Source organism: Salvelinus alpinus, chromosome 6 (assembly GCF_045679555.1).
Source record: "Salvelinus alpinus chromosome 6, SLU_Salpinus.1, whole genome shotgun sequence".
Lineage (NCBI taxonomy): Eukaryota > Metazoa > Chordata > Actinopteri > Salmoniformes > Salmonidae > Salvelinus > Salvelinus alpinus.
The window spans coordinates 35,133,810-35,161,000 of record NC_092091.1 but is presented as its reverse complement, the minus strand read 5'-3'; the positions used below and the strand labels follow the sequence as shown (position 1 = coordinate 35,161,000).

General features: G+C 42.7%; 1 protein-coding gene across 1 annotated transcript; it reads left to right on the top strand.

Annotated features, from left to right (window-relative positions):
- Positions 1–229: 229 nt before the first annotated feature.
- On the top strand, positions 230–4,306 carry LOC139578622 (barH-like 2 homeobox protein). The gene is made up of 3 exons (XM_071406468.1): positions 230–1,205; positions 2,261–2,486; positions 3,660–4,306. Exons 1-3 carry the CDS (start codon positions 653–655, stop codon positions 3,970–3,972), a joined length of 1,092 nt encoding a protein of 363 aa, XP_071262569.1. The 5' UTR covers positions 230–652; the 3' UTR covers positions 3,973–4,306.
- The last annotated feature ends 22,885 nt before the right edge of the window (positions 4,307–27,191 follow it).

The following is a 27,191-nucleotide window of genomic DNA, read 5'->3' as shown; positions in this document are numbered from 1 at the left end:
AGCAATTTCGGTTTTTATTTTTCTGCTTACATGAAGAAGGCTTATGCCAAGGCATAGTCGAATACGCATGGCTCAAAAGATCATCCAGAATTCAATGGCTGGCTCGAGATTGTCAAGATAAAGAAACAACTCCCTGATTGGTGAGGTGCGGGGGCCGTCACGCTGTAACCAATGACAGGAGAGGAAGAGGAAAACGCGGAGAGTGTTATGATAAAGTAGAAAATATTAGTTCCCTCACCGTGGCCGTGACGTCAGTATAGGAAGTAATTGTAGAGCAACACTAGAACGATTACAAGCAAAAGGGGAGCGTGATGTTGAGGAGTTAGCCGTACGAATCTCCACACCACAACTTTGAGAGAAAGTTCATTACCCATAACAAAAGGACGTGGACTACACAGACAGACCCACTGGTCTCCAGATTTACTATTGAATGTAACAACATATTCTTGGACCGTATTTTTATATACAACGTGGATTTCGCTTTTGTTTATTTTCCTGACCATTTCAACTCTTAAATTCGTTTGACTTTTAGGAGTACATGTGCCTCTGTTTATGTTCTCTTATAGTTTTCGTTTAGTTTTAATTGTATGGAGGATACAATTTAATGTTGTTATGAAGACTTAAATCACCGTATTTATTTCCTTTTCTTACTATGGAATCCTCCAGCGGATCGAACTTTGGAATAGACACTATTTTATCCAACGCTACTAATTCTGTTAACACCGCGCTAATGAACGGAGATTTCCGCCTCGGTGACAGCAGGACAGCGGATTTCAGCCGGAGCCAGGCCACCCCGTCCCCGTCATGTTCGGACATAGACACAGTGGGAACGGCCCCCTCTTCCCCCATCTCCGTCACCATGGAGCACGCCGAGCCGCATCTGCTCCAAGACAGCCTACCACATCATCACCACCACCACAACCAACCAGGGAGTTTGCAACTATCGCCCCAGCCGCAGCAGCTAGGGGCCGGGGCCGGCTGTGCCCCCAGGACTGCCACCTCTTCGTTTTTAATCAAAGACATTTTAGGCGACAGCAAACCCCTGGCAGCGTGCGCACCTTACAGCACCAGCGTACAGTCACCCCATCACACCCCCAAACCAGAGAATGCCAGGGACAGTGGGGACGGCTTCAGGCCGAAGTTGGAACAAGATGAACATAGGAGCAAGTTGGACAAAAGAGACGATATGGAAATGAAATGCAACGGTAAGTGAATATCTAGGTTACACTTAGGCCTATATGGAAATGTTTTGTATGCTTTTTTTATGGTTTAGTTTTTGGATGGCGTAAGTGAGCTTTTCAGTGTACTTAAAAACGTGTATTTTATTGGGTAGGCTGTCATAGTCGGCTAATGGTGTGCAGAATACATCCAAAGCTCACATACAAAGCCTATTTGTGTTGAATTTTTTGCGCCTAAAAAAGCTGAAAGTAGCCTAGCCTATAGAAAAATGTTATTGGAAAATAACCACCAAATTGAATAGGTCAATTGCGTCAATAGGCATAATAATTAAACAATAATAGTAACAAGAAGAACACTTTTGTTTTTCATATATTTTACGCATATGGAAATTCAAATTCACATTATAATGCTATTTAGTAGGCTTCTTTGGTTGGTATAGTTATTTTTAAGCTCAAACACAGTGTACAGTACAGGCTAACTGCCTTGAATGTAGACCACCTTGTGTATATGTTTCAAAGGCTGTCTTATTAGACAATGATATTAAAGGGTTGATTTTCAGTTGCCCTTTTTTATTAGCATAACAGAATCGAAAACAGATGTAAGGCTGGCGCGAGATGTTCCCGGTGCGCGAGCCTCCCTTGTGTGTCAATTAGAGAGATTATTGTTCTTCCTAGAGGGCGGATCACGAGCGCTGCAGAAACTGCTACAAATAGAGATGGATTGACATATCGATTTCCCAGTTTTACTACTAAAAACTTAAGTTGACAAATACAGTCCGGATTTCTTATTGGCCGTAGATTTTTTATTTTTTTGCTGGCTGTCTGACAAATGAAGTACTTCAGTTTCAACTCGGTTGCTTAGCTTTAGAAAAAACTATTGTAACAGGTTCAACGTTTAAAAGCAACTGTTTATTTCAATGTATTTATATTTTTCATTTTTAGAATAAATATTTTGACCTTATTTTGGCTCAGAACTGATAGGACACGTATTTGTTGCTAATTTATTTTCATTGGACCATAGGCTTGAATTAGGCCTATATAAAAACTAAAATTATTATCCACTTATAATTTTTCCCATTCAGGAACAAAAGAAGAGAATGAACGGGAAATTTCAAGTAGCAGAGATAGTCCTCAATCACGGTCAAAAAAACCTCGTAAAGCACGGACGGCCTTTTCAGACCATCAACTCAACCAACTCGAGCGCAGCTTCGAGCGCCAAAAATACCTCAGCGTGCAGGATCGCATGGACCTCGCGGCAGCACTCAACCTGACCGACACACAGGTGAAAACCTGGTACCAAAACCGACGGTATGTCACACCTATTATAAAACATCATTCATTATCTTCACAATGTTTTTGTTTTTTAATAATCTCTGTTATTATTAGGCTATTATTATCAGCTTATTTTTTTTATTATTAGGCTAGTTTTTATTGGTGGTGATGTTATTTACATGAATATATCCTACTACTAATAATGTTATATCATTTTAATAACTGTAGTAATGTAAGCCTATAATAACACGATGTAAGGTGGATGCATGTGCTGTTTTTTAGTTAATTTCGTTAGACTGGAATATAATTAATAGGAGTTGGCCTGTGGTTGATGTGCAGTTAAGTGTATTTTGGTTTGTATTAGGCTTTTGTTGCCTTTAAATGCAGGCCCATAACCTGCATGGATTTCAGACAATTAGGACTACTGAACAGATAGAATCGAATAGAATGCAATACAGTACAATAGAATAACTTTAGAACAGATCAAGAGGAATAGTTAAACAGGTCTAATCAAAATGGTTGCCATGGACCTAGACACATGAGGATATTTATTTACAAGATTAACCCACACAGTTTTATTACATGGTATTGGTTATTGAAATACACATCCCTCTGGGGTTATAAAAGTATGTCTGAACAGTCGCTACATGATGTTGACAATGCACAATTTGCCTCTCCGGCATCATTGTTAAGATTTCCCCAAATGTCAGCCAAGATTAGTGTTAACAGCGCCGGCGCCCATATAGTAGCTAAAATAAATACAGACACAGCACAATATAATGACGAAATATGGTATGACTGCAATCATTTTAAAATCCTGCGGTTTTCTTTCTCGTTCAATATAGCCGATAGTAATACAACGTCTACGTTTTTATACATTATTGTATAGGCCTAAATAGGCTATAGCCTACCATCTTAAAGTTAGCCTGCCAATGTTTACAGTGCACTTGGTGAGGCCTAGCGAGAAGGATCAATTGAGGGAGTAATGATCTGAAATGAATCTATGATCTTATAGACTAAATATAGGCACTGCCCACTTGAAAAAGCCTAACTTTTCTTGGATGTGTCATTTGCCTAGGCTAATTATAGGCATAATCACCGATTCATGCTGCAAATAATTAGATCTTACCAATTAAGGGTCCGTTTGGGGAATTCTCAGAGTCTGAACCAGTTAAATAATTGATTTGTTGTATTTTGATCTGATTTCAGGACGAAGTGGAAAAGACAGACAGCGGTCGGATTAGAGCTACTGGCTGAAGCCGGAAATTATTCCGCTTTACAAAGAATGTTCCCGTCGCCCTATTTCTACCACCCGAGCTTGTTGGGCACCATGGACAGCACAACAGCAGCCGCAGCAGCCGCAGCAATGTACAGCAGTATGTACCGGACTCCGCAGCAACCACATCCCGGTCTCCAGAGGCCTCTTGTCCCGAGAGTACTCATCCATGGCCTTGGGCCTGGGGGCCAACCGGCATTGAACCCGCTGGGTAACGCCATGCCCGGCACGCAGCATCAGCGGTAGATACATCAACAAGACGATTCCATAAAAACACTTTTAACCTGGTCTACATGTGATGTGACTAACTGCGCTCAACAAACGATGAAAAATACATTTGAAAAAAAAAAAAACAGTATATAAAAAACAACTTTACAGAAGAAGTAAAAGGATGTAATATTGAATATGACTGAGAGCCAGCATCGAGTCGAGGCCATGACAGAAAAAGGACTGTTCATATGTCTGATTGATTGTTTGTTTAGTTTTTTTTGTACAAATACACTTATACTAGCAAATAAACTTATAAAGTTTATTAGATGGAGAGAAAGGGTTGAATAAAGACGGAATGATACTAAAATGATTCTTCTCGGATACTTCTATGTGAAAGACGTCGGGGGCAGCCAGCCTGAACTTCATTGTCATCCAAACATTCAAAACACCATGTGGCATTAATATTTCTGCAGGCTGAAAGCGTAGGCCTATGGGGTTAATCTGAAATCTTCATCTCGAATGCCCGGATTTCAAGTTTTACAATTTATATATTTCCAAAATAAATGTATTTCCTATAGATTTAAAATCACCTATAGATTCAAAGTTAGGACTAGGCCTACATGTTTATTTAATCGAACATGATTTAATCGGCAATGCAAATAGGACTTTCTTTAGACTACTTTTCACTTTATCATGTGACCGCATTCATTTGGCGAGAACTGTAGTCTACCCTCGGTCGCCTATATGCATATGCAGCAGGCAGCTCTCTCTATGTGATGGTGAGAATGAATGGTTTGATTAGATGCTGGGTTGGTACCCTGGGAATCGGGAAGGTGGTCTTCGCGCAGCAGCTGTTCTATGCGAGCACAACGCTCGAGACAAGCGCACCCGACAGACAGCAAGCGCGAGGCATCTCAGCGTGAGAGATTAAAAAGTGCACTGACATTAAAACTAAAGAAAAAATTGTAAACAAACAACATATCACTGGAAATGTTATATTGTTCGTTGTCCATATTTTGGCATTATCCGTTGATTTAAAAGTGAAAACGGAACAGTTATTAAAATTTCTTGAAGAAAAAAAGGACAATATTAGGCTTACTTAAACCAGGCTCAGATAGGCCTTTATGCTTATGGTAGCCTAATAAGCGAAACCTTTTGACTTATTAGGGCCATAGAGAGCAGGGATTTACAACAAGATATAAACCGGTAGGTCTATCAGGGCTATTGCCCAAAACATGTTTTTTTAAAACATTTATCAGCTGGCCTACAGGACATTTGCGCCTATCTCGGGTCTTGTATACTCGTATTATTTTCTATTTGGGACAACGTGTATGTTTGCTATCGGTGACAGAGATTTTAAAAAATACCACGTGGGACTATAATTAAATGAACATTAGAATAGTATTTTTTTTTAAAGTATAATCACATCCCCCAGAGAATAGTGGCGAGGGGCCGCTTTCAAGTGAATTGACTCTCGGATGGAAGCGCCTTGGGGCACGTTTGTTTGGGCTTCCCTAATTGGTGAATCGTTTGCTGATTACTGTGTTATTAAATTCCTGTTCTAGCCAAGTTGACCTTTGCTGGTCTCGACAGTGACAAGGGAACGCTAGGCTGTTTTATGTAGGCTATAGCCCAATTGTAGTTTCCTCACAGTTTAGCAACGAAATAAGAAAATAACCTGGACTATTGTCTTTATTAGGCTATACGTGACTGTCCCAATGAAATTTAAACTGTAAAACAAAAGGTAGCTCTTGAAAAATGAACGAAAATAAATATAAAACGACGATGGCTCAAATATAGGGATTATGTGTCCCTTAAACAAATAATTTGTTCTCATATTTCCTGCAGCGTTATTTGCATATGCATTAATTGGTATTCACAACAGAGACTGCAGAGCCGGTCATTGGTGAATTTCAACACAAGAAGCGTCAGACGTTCTTCCCATTTGAGGATAGAAAAGCGGGATAGTTCAGTGGTCCACCATTAGATTGCCTAATTAAAAGCTAGCAAACAGATAAAACAATGTATGCTCGCCGAGGCGAGGGACCAAGGAGGTAATCACACGAACACTGTATGGCAAATCAGATTTGTATTGATGCACACCATCATTATTTATATTGCAACATTTTGATGAGTAAGGCTATTACGAGGGTATACATTTTCTTTTTCGTATAATTTAGGCTATTAGGGGAAAAATAAGAAAATGTAGGCTATTAGGAAGAAATAGCCTAAATGCCATCGAATTGCACGATGCACAAAATCATTGTTTTTTTTAACCTTTAGGACTGATTGGTAATCGTTCATAGAAAACAAATGAACTTGACTAAATGTGATCTGTTTTTACATTAGCTGTCTGCTCATCAGCAGTATTGCACACATGTCCAATTTAGCAACAATAAGGAGGCATTTTATCGTATGCATGGCTTCTAAACATTATTTATTTATTGCTCTGGGCAAAGGATGGGTGCGCCATTCCAATTCATTAATAATAAGCCATTCAACCGCTATGTGAATTATTAGGCAGTGGCCCCTCATGTTCAAACGACTATAGCCGTGGCCCCCTTTCTTATTGCGGATCGTTTCGGATGATCCCAACAATGACAAAAATATTCACAATTTACAACAAATAGAAAGAAATCATAAAGTCAACCACTTATGCTGGCCCAACTAAAATATAAATCAATGTTGATTACAATTCTTATTTTTGAATATTTTTCTTAATTGAAAAAACAGGCCTACCAATTTGCACCATGATTTGAGATTAAAATCACTGTCCGTGAGTGTGTCATGCAGACAAAATATTTAAAGCTAGAATCCTTAATTGAAACAATAACACAGCGGATACCCCACCTGTGTTTTGGTAAAAAGCTGAGGGATGGGCCTGGAGAAATGTAACCACTCTCAAATTCAAACAGAAAGCAAAGGATGCAAGGACTGACCATCCATGATATCTCAATTATAGTTTCAACCATGTTTTGAGGCTATACAGTGTTTGTCTACATTTACATTGTTTACAAATATTGAAGTAAAACAAACTTGTATTTTGGGTTCTGATGGGGTACGACAGTTAAACTAAGCATTTACAAGTTCTATTCTCCAAGAATCAATGGCTAGGCCTATATATCATCCATGTATATGTAGCAACTAGGATTCCAGCTTTAAAGCTTGCAGAATAAAATGAACCAGCCGAAGTTCCCTGTGTTGTAAAAAAAAAAAGAACGCTTCAAAGATCAAACTGTAAATTCAACTTTTGCATGGCTCAGGCAGATATGCGTTTGTCGGTTTTGTGTTATTATTTAGCTAAATACATTGCACTCTATATGCAGAACACGCATATGAAATCAGCTGCACACACAGTTCATTGTAGGACAAACAGCACGTCCTTGCATATTGATACCAATTATGATATCTCCAGAAATATTCTGAGTATTACCTGATTTATAACCTTGGCAATTCTGTCCATGCAGCTTTTGATAAAGGTATAGTAGCCTATACTATTTTATTGAGCACTTATTATTGACAATACCAAGCGGTTGGTTGGTTGGTTGGTTGGTTGGAGAAGACGAAGGCGAAGGGGTGTTAAAAATAAAACGAAGATGTTCAGGCCTTTCATTGCCATGACACACATTAGCCAGAACATAACAGACGGGCTTCAGAGGGCTGGTTTGTTCTCGTTGCCTCGAGGAACCAACGGTGTTGGCCCTCTTTAATCGCTGCTGCATTTTCCAACTGATGTAATGGCTGCGATATCTTAGTCATTATCTTAATGAGGTAACACTTACACTCTCCTCGGCCCTCTCATTACTACGCCACTTGCGTCTCTCTCTTAACACGAATATCACCAGATCGTTTTTATCCCAAACAATAAAAACACTTCTACAGTAATTATGCGCCCGAGACGTGCGAGGGGACTTGGTTGGCTCTTGGATGGTGGCTTGGTTGGCTTTGCCTATGACGCGCACGCTTTTACGCGCACAGTTGCACAAACAGAGAGGCGGGATGCGTGGTGTTTTTTACGCATTTGGGTATCCTCCCTTAATTATCATTGGTTGGATACTTAAACTTGTCCCGTGATGATGGCTGGGTGTCAAAGTGATAATTTGCAAGATGGTGGGTTGTCAAGATGTGCGTTTTCAAAGCTTGTGAATTTGGGAAAACAGTAATACGGTTAGAATCATGCAACATGCGAATTGGGATTGTGCAGAAGCTGTGACTGTGGGCAGGCGTTGTGGTGTAGGACCTGTCGCATACACTCAAACCATACAATTACTGCTAGAGGCGTGAAATGAACCAATATTGTCCTTATTAATAATTCAAAAATGCACTATTGTGTATACGTAGCATAGCCTATATAACCACGTGAGCATATAATCTGCACTTTGTAGGATATATTCTTTGAAATAGTATTTAGGCCGGAGAGGGAATTTTAAAACTTGTTCAACAAGTGCAGTTGACATTGGCCCACACCAGACATACCATAGTTTTGCCTTGTGTTTCCTTTTCCATTGCTCATCTATGATATTAACAATATGTATATTTTCATAAACTCTGACGTTGTCAAATTGTGCCAGACCAATGCGCTTTTTTGTAAAATAAATAGTCAAAACAATTATTTGAACCACTTTACAATTCAACCCAAGAGTCTGATATGAATATAGGATTCACTAGGAACAGCGGAATATCTACTGTATACCTGGGCCTCGTTTCCCATGGCCTTCCTAACGTTAAGATCATCGGGGAATTATCACTCAAATGTAAACCATCGCACATCTACGAGTGATCCAGACCATTCATAAAGCAGCCAAAGTGCATCATTAAGTTATTATTTTTCCATTCCGCGGCACTTTATTCACAGAAAATCTACGCAAAAATCAAGACGTTTAGGCTATCTGTCTGACTCTGACTGCCGATAACTCCAGAACACGTTGACTACAAATACAAAGTTGCCAAAGTAGGCTAATAGCAATTGTTACAAACAGGTGAACGATAAAATGATGCTTAAAATTAAAACCAAGATGACTGCGTTGAAAGGTATCCTACATAGGCTACATGGGTCTACAGTGCCTTCAGAAAGTATTCATACCCCTTGATTTATTCCACATTTTGTTGTGTTACCTGAATTTAAAATGGATTAAATAGATTTTCTTTCTCAACCATCTACACACAATAACACACAATGAGAAAGTGAGAACATGGTTGAAGAACATGTAGCAAATGTATTGAAAAGTACATTTATAAATATCTAATTTACATAAGTATTCACACCCCAGAGTCAATACTGGGTAGAAGCACCTTTGGCAGTGATTATAGCTTGTGAGTCTTTCTGCATAAGTCTTTAAGAGCTTTCCACACCTGGATTGTGCAACATTTTCCCACTATTCTTTTCAAATTTCTTCAAGCTCTGTCAAATTTGGTTGTTGATCATTGCTAGACAACCATTTTCAGGTCTTGCCATAGATTTTCAAGTAGAACATTCACTGTCTTCTTGGTAAGCAACTCCAGTGTAGATATGGCCTTGTGATTTAGGTTATTGTCCTGCTGAAAGGGCAATGAATTTCCCAGTGTCTGGTGGAAAGCAGACTGAACCTAGTTTTCCTATAGGATTTTGCCTGTGCTTAGCTCCATTTTGTTTATTTTTTATCCTGAAAAACTCCCCAATTCTCAGTGATTACAAGCATACCCATAACATGATGCAGCCACCACTATGCTTGAAAATATGGAGTGTGGTACTCAGTAATGTGTTGTATTGGATTTGCCCCAAACCTAACACTTTGTGTAAATACTTTCCGAAGGCTGTTTCAATCATATCAAAGTCAATTTCATGTTCAATCAATTGAGTTCTATTTTGCGACAATGGCGAATGTCTGTAATTTTTGGCTCAATGTGTTTCATGATGTGTGGCAACATGCAATGATGTGCCCAATCTGTGATTTAGTGCATTATTATTGGGTAAGCAATAATAAGCTGCCGTCAGCTTTGTTCAATTAGGCCTATGTGAGATAAACGACCTGACTTTGATTAAGCTGCAGCTAATACGAATTGACAAGCAAGTATGGTAAGTGTATAACATAAGGTGTGTTTCAGTCTATTAATGTGCAATTAGATTTACACCTCCATCAAGGAGTCCTTCCATCAGAAACTGATTGGTTGGAAATAGAATAGGCCCAGACGGAGTTGAAGCCCGCTTGTATGACCTTCTGCTGAGAATCTACATTTTGTCACCTTGAGTCAAGGAGTCTTCTAAGTAGTCTACAATATAGGCCTAGGACTTTATTCAATCCATATCACTGGAAGTCCAGCATTACAGCGTGATGAAAATGTCAAGACAATCCGCATTGGCGGAGACTGCATTCACAATTAACGCTGCATATGTCAGCTCAATCGGAAATTACCTTTACATTTCAATCGGCAACCTATAACGATTCAGCGATACAAATTGAATAGATTCCCCTGGATTCAGTCAGCTCAAGCGTTAACCGGTGATAGCAAACACCTGCATAGCAGATGTTTTGGCTGTGTCAGAGGTGGAACTGCATTGGAGCCATCAAAACCGCGAGCAGCTGCTCTTGCGATCATTGGGGTGGCAGGTAGCGTAGTGGTTAGATCGTTGGACTTGTATCCGAAAGGTTGCAAGATCGAATCCCCAAGGTAAAAAGCTGTCCTTCTGGCCCCGAACAAAGCAATTAAGCCACTGTTCCTAAGCCGTCATCGAAAATAAGAATTTGTTCTTAAGTGACTTGCCTAGTTAAATATAGGTAAAAGAAATTGCCACACCTGCCTAACTTGCATTAGAAGTTCAAAACAAGAAAGTGTAGGCTATATAGGAATAATTACGATCAAATAGAAAAATCATTACATGAATTATTGAGGATTTCTATCATCCTATTCTAGATGTAGATTTACATCTCACATTCCATTTCAAAGCTGCGGCTAATACGTTGTGACGTATGGATGTTTTAGACGAGACTGACTATATGACCAAAATAATCATATTTACACTTTGTAGTCAATTTTGACACTAGAATAACTGTTTCTGACTCATATCGATGCCACAAAGGCTGTTTTCAAAGGGATCCGTTGCTTTTCTATTAGAGGCAGTCACAGTCACATGGGTCACCTGTTAATGAATTATTTAAATGAAACTGGAAACAATAAGATATCGCCGTACATCCCTGTCACTTGGAGGAGGAGGCGTTATGTCTAGGAGGAGTTCACCCAATTTTGGTTAATCATAATAGTTAGGTCTGAGTGCTTTGGTTGATCATGTCATGACCAGCATTTGAACCTTTATTTAATGCATTTTCATCACAATCTCCTCTTTTTCATTCATGTCAAATGGTCCAGCACCATCCTCAGACAATTGCTTACATTTTTGGTGTAATTCTAATTTCTTGAAAAGGCTTTAAATAAAGGTTAAAATCCAGGTCATGTGACATGATTAACCAAAACACAGGGCAATAGCGAATAACCCTCGAAAAGACAACAGTCTCGGTCCTGGTCCAAACATAGGCCATACAGTGCATTCGGAAAGGATTCAGACCCCTTGACCTGCTCCACATTTTGTTACGTTATAGCCTTAATCTAAAATAAAAAATAAAAACAATCCTCCATAATGACAAAGCAAAAACAGGTTTCTAGAAATGTTTGCAAATTTCATTGCAAAAATGGAAATATCACATTCACATAAGTATTCAGACACTTTACTCAGTACTTACTTGAAGCACATTTGGCAGTGATTACAGCCTTGATTCTTCTTGGGTATGACGCTACAAGCTTGGCACACCTGTATTTGGGGAGTTTCTCCCATTCTTCTATGTAGATCCTCTCAAGCTCTGTCAGGTTGGATGGGGAGCGTCGCTGCACAGCTATTTTCAGGTCTCTCCAGAGATGTTAGATTGGTTACAAGTCTAGGTTCTGGTTGGGCCACTCAAGGACATTCAGAGACTTGTCCTGAAGCCACTCCTGCATTGTCTTGGCTGTGTGCTTAGGGTCGTTGTCCTGTTGGAAGGTGAACCTTCGCCCCAGTCTGAGGTCCTGAGAGCTCTGGAGCATGTTTTCATCAAGGATCTCTGTACTTTGTTCCATTCATCTTTCCCTCGATCCTGACTAATCTCCCAGTCCCTGCTGCTGTTAAACATACCTACAGAATGATGCTGCTACCACCATGCTTCATCGTAGGGATGGTGCTAGGTTTCCTCCAGATGTGATGCTTGGCACTCAAGCCAAATAGTTCAATCTTGGTTTCATGAGACAAGAGAATCTTGTTTCTCATTGTCTGAGAGTCTTTAGTTTCCTTTTGGCAAACTCCAAGCGGGCTGTCATGTGCCTTTTACTGAGGAGTGGCTTCCGTCTGGCTACTCTACCATAAAGGCCTTATTGGTGGAGTGCTGCAGAGATGGTTGTCCTTCTGGAAGGTTCTCCCATCTCATCAGAGGAACTCTGGAGCTCTGTCAGAGTGACCATTGGGTTCTTGGTCACCTCCCTGACCAAGGCCCTTCTCCCCCTATTGCACAGATTGGCGGGCAGCCAGCTCTAGGAAGAGTCTTGGTGGTTCCAAACTTCTTCCATTTAAGAATGATGGAGGCCACTGTGTTCTTGGGGACCTTCAATGCTGCAGACATTTTTTGGTCTGTGCCTCGACACAATCTTGTCTCGGAGCTCCACGGATAATTCCTTCGACCTCATGGCTTGATTTATTTGCTCTGACATGCACTGCCAACTGTGGGACCTTGTGTAGACAGGTGTGTGCCTATCCAAATCATATTCAATCAATTGAATTTACTACAGGTGGACTCCAATCAAGTTGTAGAAACATCTGAAGGATGATCAATGGAAACAAGATATACCTGAGCTCAATTTCGAGTCTCATAGCAAAGGGTCTGAATACTTATCTATATAAAGTATTTCAGTCAAGGGGTCTGAATACTTTCCGAATGCGCTGTATAGTGTCCTTCCCTGAGCCTGGGACTGCATCACAAATGGCACCTTATTCCCTATATAGGGCTCTGGTCAAAAGTAGTGCACTATATAGTGAATAGGGTGCTATTTGGGATGCATACAGCCATTCATCCTCCATCCCAAAACCACAACATAGTTTCCTTGTAACGCTGGGAGTCAGAAACAAGTTCAGGGAGTGAATCATTTAATCAATAAACAAAACATAATACAAAACAAGAAACACAAACAATGCACAGACATGAAACTGAAACAGAAACAGCTTCGGTCAAGGCATGGGAACCAGCTGAGGCCTAGGGGCCTATCGGGGCTGCTGAGGCATGGGAGCCTATCGAGCCCGCTGAGGCATGGGAGCCTGTCGAGGCTGCTGAGGCATGGGAGCCTATCGAGGCTGCTGAGGCATGGGAGCCTGTCGAGGCTGCTGAGGCATGGGAGCCTGTCGAGCCAGGTGAGGCATGGGAGCTTATCGAGGCTGCTGAGGCATGGGAGCCTGTCGAGGCTGCTGAGGCATGGGAGCCTGTCGAGCCAGGTGAGGCATGGGAGCCTATCGAGGCTGCTGAGGCATGGGAGCCTATCGAGCCCGCTGAGGCATGGGAGCCTGTCGAGCCCGCTGAGGCATGGGAGCCTATCGAGGCTGCTGAGGCATGGGAGGGAGCCTGTCGAGGCTGCTGAGGCATGGGAGCCTGTCGAGCCAGGTGAGGCATGGGAGCCTATCGAGGCTGCTGAGGCATGGGAGCCTGTCGAGCCAGGTGAGGCATGGGAGCCTATCGAAGCTGCTGAGGCATGGGAGCCTGTCGAGGCTGCTGAAGCATGGGAGCCTGTCGAGCCAGCTGAGGCATGGAAGCCTGTCGATTCCGCTGAGGTATGGAAACCTGTCGAGCCAGCTGAGGTATGAGAATCCAACGAACTGGCTGAGGCCTCCATGGTAGATCCGGTACTGACATCCGGACACGACATCACCTCCAACACAAAAAAAAGACTCCCTGATGCTTCCCTTTGGTGATGCGTTATTCTGTAACGTGTGCCCTGGGAGTTGGAAGCAAGTTCAGGGAGTGAATCATTTAATCAATAAACAAAACATAATACAAAACAAGAAACATGAACAAGAACAAGAAACATAAACAATAACACCTGGGGAAGGAACCAAAGGGAGTGACATAAATAGGGCAGGTAATCAAGAAGGTGATGGAATACAGGTGAGTGTCATTAGGCGCTGATGCGCGCCACGAAGGTGACACGTGTGCGCAATAATCAGCAGCCTGGTGACCTAGAGGCCGGAGAGGGAGAACACGTGACACTCCTGATCTATACGCTTTAGCTCAATGTTTATCAGCATCCATAGTTCTTCCTCAAACCAGCGTGGATGCCGCTGACAGTCCTGTTGAATGACGCTCTAGCCAGGTCCTATCATGAGGCTTAAATGGCCTCATCATTTCAGAACATCCAGCCGTCTCTCTCTCTCTCTCTCTCTCTCTCTCTCTCTCTCTCTCTCTCTCTCTCTCTCTCTCTCTCTCTCTCTCTCTCTCTCTCTCTCTCTCTCTCTCTCTCTCTCTCTCTCTCTCTCTCTCTCCTGACGGGACAACTGATGGTGGTGAAGCTCCTCTACCTTTCAAGTCACATGCGACTGCACGAAGGGAGAGATGGGGGGGGGAAGAGGCAAAAAGAAAAAAGTCTGTCAGCAGTGATGTCAAAAGCTTCAATTTTCACCGGAGCAATTAAGGGTTTCATCACAACGGAGTGATGTCAGGACTCATTACAGCTCAACAACAGCTAATTGGTTCAAGGTTAAAGAAACAGATCTGACAGCATTATATTTTAAGTGACAGACTTGGTTTCTGGTACTGGCATTTTCACTGAGCGATGCACTGACATTAAGGGTGGGAGGGTGGGATGGCGGGAGGAGGATGAGAAGGATGTGGGCTGAGAAGCAATTGAAATTACTGCACATTAGGAGTGTGATCAGTCAGAACTAACATCTGCATAGCTCTCAAAGGAAAACTGCATAGGGACTGGCGGCTGGGTCTATGTAAGTGGAGAAATAAGACCGTAGCAAGGAAGTATGCACCCTGTCAAGGCTTGGTAGCCTAGCACAACTACAAGGTAGATTTACATTGGATGGGGCGCAGGATGACTAAGTACTGTCAGTTATATGGGAATTAGAGTTTGGAGCAGTCTCAATTAGAGTTTGCAGCAAATGACCATTCATCGCACTGGTATAAATTTCTTGTTGACGATGTGGAGAAAATCTCTGGGAGTTGGTAGGCCTAATATAGTTCAGACGTGGGTTTATTCAAATCAGATGAACTGTGTTCGTTTCTATGCTGCTGCATAGTCTCAGGGAACCAATGGTATTAAACAGCCAAGTCCTACAGTCCCACTGTGATGCCAGACTTCTAACCTGCTGGGTTGTTGCATTGGATTTGTCCATTTCTTCTGCATCCGCTGATACCAACCATTTCTCTGTGTGATTAACGGGGGCTGAGCTAGAGTTGTGTTTGTGAAACAAGAGCGGATCCCGGAGACGGTTCTTCTTACAAAAACTTCTGTAAAGTCCTAACTCTCAGGAACATGCACATGATGCCTGTTTTGTTCTATGACGCTCACAAGCCGCGAGTCGTTAGAAGTTGCTGTCACAAACTCTAAAGTCCATACAGTTGTCCCTGACTAGATGGATATTAATTTCCGACTGAGCAAACCATTTCTGTACTTACAGCATTCTTATAAATGATTTTTTATTAGGTTTTTGCTTGGCATACCTAATTTTATTAATCGACATTTGTCAGTGAGATTTACTGGCACTGATCTATTGTGAATTAGTAAACTGAGAATTGTGAATTAATTACTGGGAGCCTTAGCTAATTGTGGAAAAGACTTTGGCCCCAGAGGGCACCGAAAACAGTTAAGCTGGACAGCACCTTGGCCTGTTGGCCATATCACTACTGCCAGGCTCTACGCTATGGGAGATACATTGTATGCATTGCAAATGGGACCCTTCTCCCTGTATAGTGAGCTACCTTTGACCAAAGCCCAATGGGCTTCTGGGATGCGTACATCGCTACAATGGTCAATGCCCTCTTTCCCTCTTTAATCAGTCTTATTATTAGCTCAGAGCTCAGCCAGACTACATAGTTTAGAATTGTCTTGAAATTACGGTGCCCCAATTTGAGAAGATAAGAGAATTTTTGGACTGAAATTAATTATAGATCGGAGCGTCCGTGCTGTGAGGCTGCAGGAACCGTTTCTTTCAAGTGAACAGTTGTTTACCCTTTGCTTTTATATTTTTCCAGTTTGTCTCTCTCTCCTCTTAAAGTGGAATACCTGATCCTTTGAACTGTTGGTTTGTTTAACCGCTATAGGGAGCACAGGATCCCTGAGGTCTGAGTAAGTGTTGATTAAAGATTGGAAATGAAATCGCCTAATGACAAACTCTTTGGATAATTAGTGATAGCTGGAATGGTTGTGGATAATTTGTGGACTAATTTGAGTACTAATTTGAGTACGGCGGTATGAAGAGGAGGGAGGGAGGGAGAGAGAGGGGTGATGATGTAATAAGAGAGAGATCAGGGTTAATGAACATTATCACGTTGACTTCATTTCTACCTTTCTGTTTTTATCCTTTGTTCTTCCCAGGGCTGTGTCATTATTGGTGTAACGGAACAATTAGTTGTGTAGTTCATATCGGGGAGGGAGGGTGCTGTTGGGGAGGGAGAAGGGGAGAAGGGGAGGAGGGGAGGAAGGGAGGGCTGCTGTTGGGACTGTGGTAATTAGACTATATGAAGGTGTCTGCTGGGGAGGTCCAGCAGGGATTGAGGAGACAACAGTGGCCTGTAGGGAGATGATGGCTCTCCCTCCTCTCCCCCTCCCGTTCTCCCTCTTCCGTCTATCTCCCTTGCTCCTCCATCTCCTCTCTCCCCTGCTCTGCCTCCTCGCTCCCTCTCTCCCTCTCTCTCCTCCTTCTCCTCTCTCCCCCTGTTTTTCCTCCTCTCTCCCCACTAACCCCCCCTCTTCCCCGTCTTCCCCCTCTGTGCCCACTGAACAGTCGGCAAGAGACCATAAACAAGAGCTGTGCCCGGTTTAGACAATCATACAAGTCCTGACTAGTCCCTTCACGCCCCTGTAAACCGCTGGTAATAAACTGAAAACAGTTGCTATTTTCCTGCTATTTTCCTTCCATGATTGATCCATCAGGACTGTGTGAAGATGGGTGAAGACTACTACCCCTGTCTAGTGTGACTAAATGGGATTTTTTAAATTAAGTTTATAACACAAGGGATCTGCATTGAGAGTTTTGTTTGTTTCTCCATGGTATGATACAACATTATTAGCCATCAGAGGGCAACGGCATCGCTTGACAAGTGATTGCTATCTGTTATATAAAATGTTTGATTGTAAAATCAACATGTTGCATGAGTGTGTGATGCCACAAGATTGTATTGCTGCATTGTTCAATGTGAAAAATGAAAACCCCATGTCGTTTATCTAATTTTCATCCATCCATTGCTTGTTTTCAGGCTGAAACCAGAGTAGTGAGAAAGTTATTTTACTGGAGCTAGCCTGTGTTGTGTTAGAGTTCATTACATTTAAAAATTGCAGTTGACTCCAGTCTCCAGTCCAGATCGACTTCTGGCGAGGACAGAGTGACACATCCAGGCTACTAAATGCAATGAGGGTGTGAAGAGATGGGCAATAAGACGTTAGCAGATACCTGTGAGGTATACAAGCCCGGACCTGCCTCCTGGTGAAGTGTTATTAGCAGCTAGCTGGGGCTAAAGCATTATTGTCACTGCCCTCTTCCCACTCCTACCGCTGCTGTGGGCATCAGGCTGAAAAACAAGTTGTTGATTACTGCTGTATCACAAGCTAACAGCTATTTCATGACATGCAACAATCAAGGCCTGTAAAGACTAGCAGGGAGACTTGTTCTTTTAATAAACTCACTCACTCTCTCTCTCACTCACTCACTCACTCACTCACTCACTCACTCACTCACTCACTCACTCACTCACTCACTCACTCACTCACTCACTCACTCACTCACTCACTCACTCACTCACTCACTCACTCACTCACTCACTCACTCACACAAGCATTGTACGTCGAAGACAAAGGCACGGGTGGATGTCGCACGTAGGCATGCACACACTCACCTACTAAGATATGGACAGAAAGAATGGTACATCCAATGGAGGACCAGGGTTTGCAGACTGCAGAGTTTTGGAGCCTTAGCTCTGCCCCTTGAGAGGCTCCTGCCTGCTAATACAAGGCACGGTAGTCAACTTAATCCTCATTATGGTTCAATGTACTAGTAAACACCACAGCATTTGTTCCCATTTCTCCCAGGCAGTGGGAAAGAGGACTTACCTCCAATGGACTAGCCAGGAAACAAAACTGGTCCGTCTCTCTGTAAACTATGGGGATGCTCTTTTTATTACAAGGTTTATTATCTTCTGCGTAGCCACACACACAAAGCAACCCCCTCAGTTGAAGCGATTTGCTGTTCACAATGCATCAGCTTAACCAGCCAGGTCAGGTCAAGTTGACTCAGACAATAGAGACTTTAGTGTCCCACCCACCCAAGACTGCGCAACTAGGCGGTGTCCCAAATGCAACCCTATTCCCTATATAGTGCACCACTTTACTCTAGTCAAAAGTAATGCACTATATAGGGAATAGGGTCACATTTGGGATGCACTCCTACAGCTCTACAGCTCTCTGTGGTGGCTACCAAGCCAAGGCACAAAGTGGCGCAGAGACAAAGCGCCTCTCGCTCAGTGTGGAGTAGACATCTTATCAAGTGGCTGGTTGCTCATTATGTGCTACAGCTTACGTTCCTCCTCTTTGTGTTGAATGTAAATGCTACTTTTCAATAGTCTAAATCATTTTTAAAAGACTTTTCCCTATTATTTACCGTCCTAGTGTTGCTGTTTTTTTGCATTGTCCAAACGGGGCCCCAACTCTGTCACTGACTATACAACATTGGGGAAGCACTTACCAACACAAGGAAACTCCGCCATAGATATTGTAAGTCAGAACACGCATATACCATCATTTGTACACAAACACATACTTTATGGATGCGCACACATGCTCACGCAAACCTCCTCACACGGATCCTAGGGGAGCCAACCACAATGGTGTCGGTTGAGCGGGATGCGGAAGGAAGACGAACATCTGATTTGTCACATTTGAAACTCTAATGTTTAAACCAAAAGGAAGAGCACACAGTAATGTGTTCATTCATCTGCATAAACACCACCTGTCCCGGCGCAGACAGATCCTCAAGCACTAGAAAGTTTACTGGCAGCATGTGCAGAGAGCCAATCAGTGTGGGCCCAGCTGTGGTTTCATGAAACCACATCGTTTTCAAGTGTCAGAAAGCGGTGTGAGTACTTCTGGTGGTGCTGGAGAGAGAATACTTTAATTTCATGTTATCCGCCAATGTGCAGCGAGACGAAGAGCCGACGCGATTACAAAGAGAAAACAGGATGCGTTACGTTTCACGATTGACATCCACCAGGTAATTTATGCTGCCCCTTTATTTTATATACTCACTCCAGCGGCTTCAGTAAAGACGCAGAGGAGTTATTTTTGAAGGGTAATTTGGTGCATATTTGGCATATTGCAGGCCCTCTGCTTAAGAAATTCGATCATTTGTCTCAGACACAAGCATGCAATGACTTAGTTCTCAAAATCCACCACAGCACTGATCAACGTGCCTTTCTTGTATAATGTTATCATCTCTGGAACAGCTCTTTAATGCCAAAGACATTATTTATTTTCTGTTGTTGTTTTTCTTACACTGAGGCTCGAATAACACTTTGTCACTTTTCTTTCTTAACTTCATTTCCAGGAGTTAAATATACAAAGATGCTGTGTTTGGAACGAAAAGGAGAGCTTGCCTCGTAGGACAAACACACTCCAAGACAGGATGAGGAGCCGAGACGTTTGCACAGGGAACTTTCAGGATGGGTGAACTCTAAATTGTTTTAAAACTGATAAGTAGCTGGGTTGCCAGCTTGAATGCAAGACCCAAGATGGTTAGGACATCTCCTTTACACGAACAAAATAAGAACACATATGCTGAAATGATATCTCTTAACACTCATCCTCTTTTCTAAGGGAAGTTGTATATTGTCCACAGTTTCCTGTTTTGTTTTCAAGTGATCATATTATTCAAAAAGAAACATCCCAACATCCTTTTGTCGACCCCAAATCAGGCGTTTTGGGGGCACTGTATCCACCTTGGGGCTATGCTTCCCCAGAACACTTTGTTTTTCTGTCCTTCAAAGACACCACATCAATTACCCACTGCCTTTGATAATAATACAAGTGTTGCTAAGGTAATAGGGCTCTTCATTCAAGCTGTCTACTTTCAAGGGTAGTGGCTTTTAAAGGTAGAACTTGCGGCGGGCTAAGTAAGTCATCCTCCCGTCACTGCAGAAAGCATACTAGTGATCCAACAAGGAAGAAAGAGAACAATTAGAGATAATTTGGCAAAGAAGCTTTCCATTGCTTTCACTCTAGTGCCTTTTGTCTTTTGTGAACCCTCCTTTAAGAGCAAAGGGAGGGGAGGGGGAATCTTTGAGAACCAGGATAGGGGCCTCACTGCCTAGTCTTTCATCTAGCATCACAGTGAGAGCAACACAAGTGCCAGTGTCCGCCAGGCCAGCCACTTTAATCAACTTAATGCAACCGATGCTGGCGGTGGTGAAGGCTTGCCAGGCCCCAGGTCAGATTAAAAAAGGACCACAGATGGATGGCGATGATGAACACTGAGTGGAAGCGTTTGCTTATAACTGGATGGGTTTTCTCTATTGCCAGAAAGGAGTATGAGTTAGGGAATGGAGGGATAGAGGGATGAAGGGATGGTGGGATGGGGAAGACAAGGGTTGGGTTGTTGGACATGCAGTCAGACAACACTCAGACAACCTGTCAGCCAGGCCATGCTGGTCCCCCATCCCCTCTACCCCTATCCTCATCGGTACAAGGGGCTACACAGTCCTTCTGATATGAAGTGTGGGTGATGGACCTTTGTTTAGTTCAAAGGTTTTTACCTCTATTCCACAGTCCCTTTGTGGAGCCTTGGGCCTGAAATATGTATCACTGTCCCTTTCATTCCAGCCTTCTGAGGGAAAAATCAAAGCTTGAAGTTTCTCCCAGATAGTCGGTTTGAAACGGAGAGTCCATCCACACAGTGTCATCATCCTGCTAACCTGATTCCCAGTGCTAGGAGGAGGTGGGAAGGGAAAGGCCAGTAATGATGTCTGACCTTCGGACATGGTGACAGACCAGACCTTAACACTAACAGGTTTTGTCCCACTATGGCTACTACCCTTATCGGACATACAGTACCAGTCAAAAGTTTGGACACACTTCATTCAAGGGTATTTCTTTATTTTAACTATTTTCTACATTGTAGAATAATAGTGAAGACATCAACACTATGAAATAACACATGGAATCATGTAGTAAAAAAGTGTTAAACAAATCAAAATATATTTTATATTTGAGATTCTTCAAAGTAGCCACCCTTTGCCTTAATGACAGCTTTGCACGCTCTTGGCTTTCTCTCAACCAGCTTCACCTGGAATGCTTTTCCAGCGGTCTTGAAGGAGTTCCCACATATGCTGAGCACTTGTTGGCTGCTTTTGCTCCACTCTGCGGTCCAACTCATCCCAAACCATCTCAATTGGGTTGAGGTCGGGTGATTATGGAGGCCAGGTCATCTGATGCAGCACTCCATCATTCTCCTTCTTGGTCAAATAGCCCTTACACAGCCTGGAGGTGTGTTGGGTCATTGTCCTGTTGAAAAACAAATGACGGTCCCACTAAGCGCAAACCAGTTGGGATGGCGTATCGCTGCAGAATGCTGTGGTAGTCATGTTGGTTAAGTGTGCCTTGAATTCTAAATTCCACAACTACATAAAGCCCTGGCCTGGTTACACATCCACCGTACCTTCTTCAATAACATTGTTTAGTCATCGAGAGAGGGACAAATACCATGATTTTCTAACACAGGGGGATGATCTTTTAGTTCTCCTTCACTGTATATCAGTACTGTCCTCTAATAAAATAAACTATTAAATAAAGATATGTTTATTTTCAACACCAAATATTCGGCTTTTGCTTAGTTGGAGAGAGAGAGAGAGACAGCTATTCACTTGAGCTGGCATTTTGTTTTGTTGTTCCTGGAACAACACAATTGTTTTCATCTTTAGGTAGGTCTTCTTTGGGGAGTTTCTCTCACAGGGGTCAAACCACAGATTAATAGGGCTGGGTAATGAGTTCCCCGGGGTGTCCGTTCTCCACCTCCACCCCCCTTTTCCCCATCCTCCTCTTCATCATCTCCTCCTATCCTCCTGTGATGGATGGGTGGTGGCAAGTATCATTCACACTCACACATCTCAAAGAAAATTGACTAGGATGCCAGTTCTGTGAAGGAGACACATCAGTTATACTACTGCTGTATTTGCTCCGATGCTGTGTTATTCTTCTTTCTGTCTGTGTTTCTTGTCATCCATGTTGAACTGTCACAGCGGTCTCTCTCTTGTTGTACGGTGTTTCATATTCTGCGCCGCAAATGGTACCCTATTCCGTATATAGTGCACTACTTTTGATGGGCCCTAGTCAAAAGTAGCGCACTGAATAGGTTGCCATTTGTGACGCAACCTATGAAGTAAGGGCAACAGGAAAGAATGTTAAGTTGCTCCTCTGTTTTTCTGAGGTACTTAAAACAGCAGCTTAGCGTAGTTCCATATCTGGTGGATTCCTTGCCTTTGATGTAATCGAAGCCCTTGATGCTCAGACCAGAACGTTGAGATGAAGATGAAACCAGTCAAGAGCAATATGAATGACAAAGTATGACGCTTGCAGATTGATAAGGCCTAATGGAAGTACAGCGTTATGCAATGATACAAGTCTGTATTCCTGGAAGAGCAATAGTCTTCCAGGAATCTTTTATGTTGGAACACTGACAATTGTCTGTTGAAAAATGTTAGGCCATGCTGAAGACTGTACTGAGGTTGTACTGTGAAATCTTCAACAGAGTATTGACGATGATGGAGTATTTGGTCCCATATTCCTTGCACTCGATGACTACATTAAGATTGTGACTCTACCGACTTGTTGGATGCATGTGCAGTTTCTTTTGGTTGTGCTTCGGATTATATTTAGCTCAATAGGAACTGAATGCCAACCATCCCCTGTTATTGGTAATGGTGAGAGGTTAGCGTGTTTTGTTGTAGCCTCTGTAACCTTATCACTCACCATTATTAATGATTCATTTAAGATTTGTCTAAATCATGGCATTAGCAAAATCTACTCACTTACAAAGAACATTTCTCCAGTCATCATTCACCACTCAGATCCTATTGTGCACAACATTACCCCAAAAACAACCAAAACAATATGCACATGCATCCAATGAGTTTGTAGAGTCACAAGCTGGAACACATACCAAACGAACGCATACTAAACTTTTCAATACTTTAAGACTTTTGAAACCAAATATATATGACTTGTTCATATGGGGGGACAAGATACATAAAGTGCATTCATTTCTAAGTGGTAAAACCAATATGTATGAAAATACCCTCAAATAAAAAATGACACTTTAGTAACATGAAATGCTTTGAAAGGCTGGTCATGGCTCACATCAAAACCATTATCCCAGAAACCCTAGACCCACTCCAATTTGCATACCGCACCAACAGATCCACAGATGATGAAATCTCTATTGCACTCCACACTGTCCTTTCCCACCTGGACAAAAGGAACACCTATGTGAGAATGCTATTCATTGACTACAACTCAGCGTTCAACACCATAGTGCCCTCAAAGCTCATCACTAAGCTAAGGACCCTGGGACTAAATTCCTCCCTCTGCAACTGGATCCTGGACTTCCTGACGGGCCGTCCCCAGGTGGTAAGGGTAGGTAACAACACATCCGCCACGCTGATCCTTAACACAGGGGCCACTCTGGGGTGCGTTCTCAGTCCCCTCCTGTACTCCCTGTTCACTCATGACTGCACGGCCCGACACGACTCCAACACAATCATTAAGTTTGCTGATGACACAACAGTTGTATGCTTGATAACCGACAACAATGAGACAGCCTAAAGGGAGGAGGTCAGAGACCTGGCCGTGTGGTGCAAGGACAACAACCTCTCACTCGACGTGATCAAGACAAAGAAGACGATTGTGGACCACAGGAAAAGGAGGACCGAGCACGCCCCCAATCTCATCGACGGGGCTGTAGTGGAGCAGGTTAAGCGCTTCAAGTTCCTTGGTGTCCACATCAACAACAAACTAGAATGGTCCAAACACACCAAGACAGTCGCGAAGAGTGCTCGACAAAACCTATTCCCCCTCAGGAACTGAAAAGATTTGGCATGGGTCCTCAGATCCTCAAAAGGTTCTACAGCTGCACAACTGCTCGGCCTCCGACCGCAAGGTACTACAGAGGGTAGTGCGTACGGCCCAATACATTACATCAGTCATAGACTGTTCTCTCTGCTACCACAGGGCAAGCGGTACCGGAGCGCCAGGTCTAGGTCCAAGAGGCTTCTAAACAGCTTCTATCCCCAAGCCATAAGACTGCTGAACATCTAATCAAATGGCTACCCAGACTATTTGCCTCCCCCCACGCGGCTGCTACTCTCTGTTATTTTCTATCCATGGCCACTTTAATAACTCTACCTACATGTACATAATTACCTTAATTACCTCGACACCAGTGCCCCCGCACATTGACACATTGACTCTGTACCAGTACCCCCTGTATATAACTACGCTATTGTTATTTTCTGCTGCTCTTCAATTATTTGTTATTCTTATCTCTTACTTTTTTTAAAGGTATTTTCTTAAAACTGCGTTGTTTTTTAAGGGGAGCATGTGACAAATATATTTTTATTTGATTTTGAAATCCAATTTGAAACATTTAAGCGTCACTGTCTAAATGCATATGGAGGTGAGTGCTGTGGCGTAGTGGAGGGGTAAATGAAGTAAATGCAGTTTACCAAAATGTTTTTGCTCTACGGTTTACCCACCTTTTGCGGACCCTTTGCGGCAATCAGAGTTTACTACATCACTGGGTGAGTGTAAGTGATAATTAAAACGTAAAAAGCACCCACACAGTAATGGTAACTTAAAATGTAGAAGTTTCTCCGATGAGCTGTGCCGACCCCAGAGATATGTCTAAAATCCATAATAGTGTATTGTCTCTGATTAAGAGGTGTGGGGAGCGAGGTTATAATCAGAGCGTTGGAGTAGACCCCCGTGGTCAGACGTCTTTGTCCGGCATCATTAGCTGACCTTCCACGTGTAGGGAATAACCACAGGGAGCAGGACAGATAGGCCAGCCATCACAGGAGACACAGGATACAGATCCTGGTAGGTGATTGGTTTATGCTACACCATGGAGAGATGCTAATGACCTCTGTGCCTTTGCATTAATGGACACTGGGCAGATAGGCTGCAGACTATGCCACCTGTCCGTCATAATGTCTGGTTCCCAAATGGAACCCTATTCCCTATGTATTGCACCACTTTTGACCAGAGCCCTATGGGCCGTAGTAAAAAATTGTGCACTATAAAGGGAATGAGGTGCCATTGGGGACACAGCCATTATCGTGCAGTAGAGCTGGATCATCGGTTCATCATCATATTAGAAATGAAACAACTCTTTGTCATGTCATTGTGGCTGCCTTTTCCTTCTGTCCCTCCCTATATGAACCATGTATGTGAACCATGTTACTTTGTCTAGTAGCAATGGCTACTAGAACCTTCAGTAGATAGATCTGAAAGAAAACACCACCGCTCACCCAAAATACTGTTCTTAATTCTGCCAAGTCCACCTCATTTAAAGACCCAATATACTGTATCTCCTGCAGAGATGCAAAGCCATCTGTATAATAGCTTATGACCATTTTTTTCTGTGTGTGAAGTGAGCTTAATGTCTTTGGATCATTGGAGCCCATCCCCTTTCTCTCCAGGTGAACCCCTGCTAGAGAGAATGCAAATCAACGTAGATATATTAATGGACATCTCCTTCGCACTATGAATCTGGGACTTATCGTCCCACTAAATTGTTTGTCTTGTGCTCCGAGCTGATCTCTTTATTATGCGGCTCTTGGAGGATTACAATAGGATTGGTGAAGATAGGTCTCTCTGACTCATAATTTAAATGATGAAGTCTAATCTTGGCGCACTACTTTCAAGTGTCATAAGAGCAAAGAGAATGGCAGAATGGGCTTTAAGGCATTCTGGTTCCAATCACTCCACTTGTCCAATTTATGGTCCACTTTTCTCATGGTCATCTACTCCAAATTCTTCTGAGATATTCAGTCTATCTGCAAAATCTGCTAAATATTACTTGTAGATTTGTGAAAATAAAATAAAATCAAAGTTTATTTGTCACGTGCGCCGAATACAGTGAAATGCTTACTTACAGGCTCTAACTAACAGTGCAAAAGTCAAAAAAAGATAATAGGTGAACAATAGATATAAAAGACAGTGAAAAATAACAGCAGCGAGGCTATAAGAGTAGTGAGGCTATATACAGTAGCGAGGTTATAACAGTAGCGAGGCTATATACAGGCACCGATTAGTCGGGCTGATTGAGGTAGTATGTACCTGTAGGTATGGCTAAAGTGACTACGCATATATGATAAACAGAGAGTAGCAGCTGCTTAAAAGAACGGGGGGGGGGGGGGGGGGGGCACACAATGCAAATAGTCCGGGTAGCCATTTGATTACCTGTTCAGGAGTCTTATGGCTTGGGGGTAAAAACTGTTGAGAAGCCTTTTGGTCCTAGACTTGGCACTCCAGTACCGCTTGCCATGTGGTAGTAGAGAGAACAGTCTATGACTGGGTTGGCTGGAGTCTTTGACAATTTTTAGGGCCTTCCTCTGACACAGCCTGGTGTAGAGGTCCTGGATGGCAGGCAGCTTAGCCCCAGTGATGTACTGGGCCGTGCGCACTACCCTCTGCAGTGCCTTGCGGTCGGAGGCCGAGCAGTTGCCGTACCAGGCAGTGATATAACCAGTCAGGATGCTCTCGATGTTGCAGCTGTAGAACCTTTTGAGGATCTGAGGACCCATGCCAAATCTTTTTAGTTTCCTGATGGGGAATAGGCTTTGTCGTGCCCTCTTCACGACTGTCTAGGTGTGTTTGTTAGTGATGTGGACACCGAGGAACTTGAAGAAAATATACATTTAGCATGCATTAAATTCAATTTTAATTATGCTGGTTCCAATAACGTTAACTATCATATATTTGGGTATTTGTAAACTTTTTAAATT

What these genes read in the sequence shown, in the direction of transcription:
- LOC139578622 (XM_071406468.1), top strand. Translation starts at nt 653, where the DNA reads ATGGAATCCTCCAGCGGATCGAACTTTGGAATAGACACTATTTTATCC. An exon ending in TATGGAAATGAAATGCAACG is followed by an intron (nt 1,206 to 2,260) that starts GTAAGTGAATAT and finishes TTTCCCATTCAG; the next exon opens with GAACAAAAGAAGAGAATGAA. An exon ending in ACCTGGTACCAAAACCGACG is followed by an intron (nt 2,487 to 3,659) that starts GTATGTCACACC and finishes ATCTGATTTCAG; the next exon opens with GACGAAGTGGAAAAGACAGA.